General features: G+C 35.1%; 1 protein-coding gene across 1 annotated transcript; it reads right to left on the bottom strand.

Annotated features, from left to right (window-relative positions):
- Window positions 1–205: 205 nt before the first annotated feature.
- Window positions 206–1558, bottom strand: LOC105460239. The gene is made up of 3 exons (XM_011706673.1): window positions 1232–1558; window positions 783–1090; window positions 206–702 (listed from the first exon to the last, which is right to left on the bottom strand). Exons 1-3 carry the CDS (start codon window positions 1366–1368, stop codon window positions 221–223), a joined length of 927 nt encoding a protein of 308 aa, XP_011704975.1. The 5' UTR covers window positions 1369–1558; the 3' UTR covers window positions 206–220.
- Between the last annotated feature and the right edge of the window lie 1106 nt (window positions 1559–2664).

Consider the following 2664-nt stretch of genomic DNA (forward strand, 5'->3'; position numbering starts at 1 on the left):
TTCTTATTTAATATTTTAAATATATTTTTGAAATCTATTTTATATTTTTATTTTAAATAAGTCGTATCAATTTTTTATTGACCCCTGCGATCTTTTATTTTAAATAAGTTTCTGGAATCTATTTTGTATTTGTTATTTTAAATAAGTTGTATCAGTTATTTTACCGACCCCTGATTCCAACACAGATCTGCGATAGTCTTACAATAAAAGGAAGCTGACTTCATACTTTTATACAGATTTTATTTACCTTTAAAAATTCAGCAGTCTCTTTAAATAGTAAATTTTTCTTTTTCAAATGCTTTATTAAAGCTTTCATCCACGTGATGCGAGTAGTTAACCTATTGCGAGCTTGCTGCAGAGTTTTTATTTTTCGTTGCTGACGTGCAATAGTTCTTTTTGCTATCTCTAAAGCTCTTTGAGCATTCTTACGTGAAGCTAAATGTGATGATTTTATGTCATTTACATAACGAGGAAAATGTTTAGTCTTCGTAGGTGTTTCCCTAGCGTTTAAGCATAGGGTAGCTTTATCTCTCACAGGTGTAGATGGTCCACAATTGACATCTTGAGACAGTTTTTCAGCTGTCGCAGCTGAATCTGGTATTCTATCGAAACAAGATTGAGATATAGCCTTCGGAGTTTTGCGCTTTGACAACTGAGCACTTTCACAACTCTGCATTGAGTTATCCACTATCATTGAAGTATCTAGAAGATCGTCAAATAATTAGTTTCTAATTCATTCCAAGTAAATGTGTGTATAGAAATCAGTAATTATTCATTATTACCTGTATCTAATACATTGCAGTTTTCTTTGTCGATAGCATCATATTTCTGTTTTGTACTACCACAAACTTCAGTAAGAGCAGAATTTGACTGTTTAGACATTTTATTCTTCATATGTACTTCATTATTCTTCATATTAGCACAAATGGATGGTACAGCATTGGGTTTTAGCACTATACCGTTACTAACTTTCTTCTTGAACTCTTCATGAAAATGATTCGAACATAGTCTAGTTGCCGTGTTAAGAACACGTTCATTGATTTCACAGAATGCTAGCCACTGCTTGCGAGTTTCCTCTTGCTTGGGAAATCTGTTAATATGATCCATAATTAATTGTATAATTTATAATATATATAAAAAATATTACATTGTATTTATTAAACTTGGCACAACTAACCTACATTTTACTACATCTATTTACAAAATAGATCAAAAACTTATATTTACTTACTTATGATAGGAAACAGATTTCTCGCGATTGCCGCACAAAACGCAATACACACTATTTGAACGTGCACTGCACATTTTTAATATTTTGTTAATATTCAATAAATCTCCGTCAAGCAAAAAGCAACGAGTTTGACGCATGCGCAGGAGGACGAATATTTCGCGTATATCTTTCTCTCTCGCACTTTCTTCTGACAATGTAAGAGGACAGTCTGTTAATTATTTTCAACATTTGAACGTTCGATCCATAAGCAAATTTGGTTTACCAAGACCGGAGGTCGGGTTATTAATTAGACTAATCACAGGTCTGGAATGGACCAACAATAGAAAATATAAATGTAATTTAAACATTTCTCCTAATTGTAAATGTATGTACGGCCGACAAACAAGATATTGAACATATCCTCTGGGATTGCCCTTTGCTGGCCAACCACAGAGAGATCATGATTTCTTCTCTTTATAAAGAAAAGTTACAAAGACCTTTTTCACTAAATTACTTAATTGGCAATCTTAATTATAAAGTTGTTAATGTAATCGTTAAATTCTTAAAACTTGCTCAAGATACTTTGGATATTAATTAACTATATAATAAATATAACTATGTCTGACAACGTAGTTTTTAATTTTGTTCTCTGAGGTTTGGAATAAGGCCCTTCTTTAGGTTTCCTCAAAAGTTCGGAGAGCATTGACTGGAACTACCAAGAAACGATAAACTATTCCTGGACATCTGGCTTCATTGTGAAGTCCAGGTTTTTTTATTGGAAAGCGTGGTACTTTGGTTCTTCGAACCGAATATCCAGAGGCGAAAAGAAAAAGAAGAAGAAGAAGAGGACAGTCAATCTGGTTGGAGCAATTGTCCAGCGAAACGAGCTATCCTCGACGACTCATTTTACATAGAAAGAATGGCGGGATTGGAAGACTACGGGGATGTGTACAGGGGTCGGCTTGTCAGATCGTAGAAGGCGGGGACCGTCGCTAAGGAACTATTTTTATATGCAGAATATAATTTGAGGAATTATATTAAAGTAAAAAAATCATTTAATTTTATTTAAAAAAGTGAATATGACTTTTATATCTTTTAGCGCCTCTAACAGTTTTTATTTAATTAATACTGTGACCGAATTTCTCTCCACCGTCGCGTTGCGGTTGCCCCGGCCGCTCGTCTCGTTCGCCTTTGGCCAGTACCGCGTGGATGGACCGGGTCCTCACTGCTGATTTGTTCCTTATCGGCGGAATCGAACGGGATCTTGTTTGCCCGTCCGCCTAGGTCCCCGTTTCACAGTCGCCAGAACCTTTCACCTCCAAGATTCAAGGAATTACTTCACTCAGGCGGGAATTAGCCGTTTAAATTACCAACTTCGTTAGATTTACAGATGTTATTACTGTATTTATTTTTCAACAACTCGGTACAAAAGATAATATAATGCCCCGGTCCTC

The sequence above is a fragment of the Wasmannia auropunctata genome, unplaced genomic scaffold (assembly GCF_000956235.1).
Source record: "Wasmannia auropunctata unplaced genomic scaffold, wasmannia.A_1.0 LD325835.1, whole genome shotgun sequence".
Lineage (NCBI taxonomy): Eukaryota > Metazoa > Arthropoda > Insecta > Hymenoptera > Formicidae > Wasmannia > Wasmannia auropunctata.

Coding starts and splice junctions, on each gene's coding strand:
- LOC105460239 (XM_011706673.1), bottom strand. CDS start 1,368: ATGCGTCAAACTCGTTGCTTTTTGCTTGACGGAGATTTATTGAATATT. Junction 1,091..1,231: donor AAATCTGTTTCCTATCATAA/GTAAGTAAATAT, acceptor TCATATTAACAG/ATTTCCCAAGCAAGAGGAAA. Junction 703..782: donor CTGCAATGTATTAGATACAG/GTAATAATGAAT, acceptor ACGATCTTCTAG/ATACTTCAATGATAGTGGAT.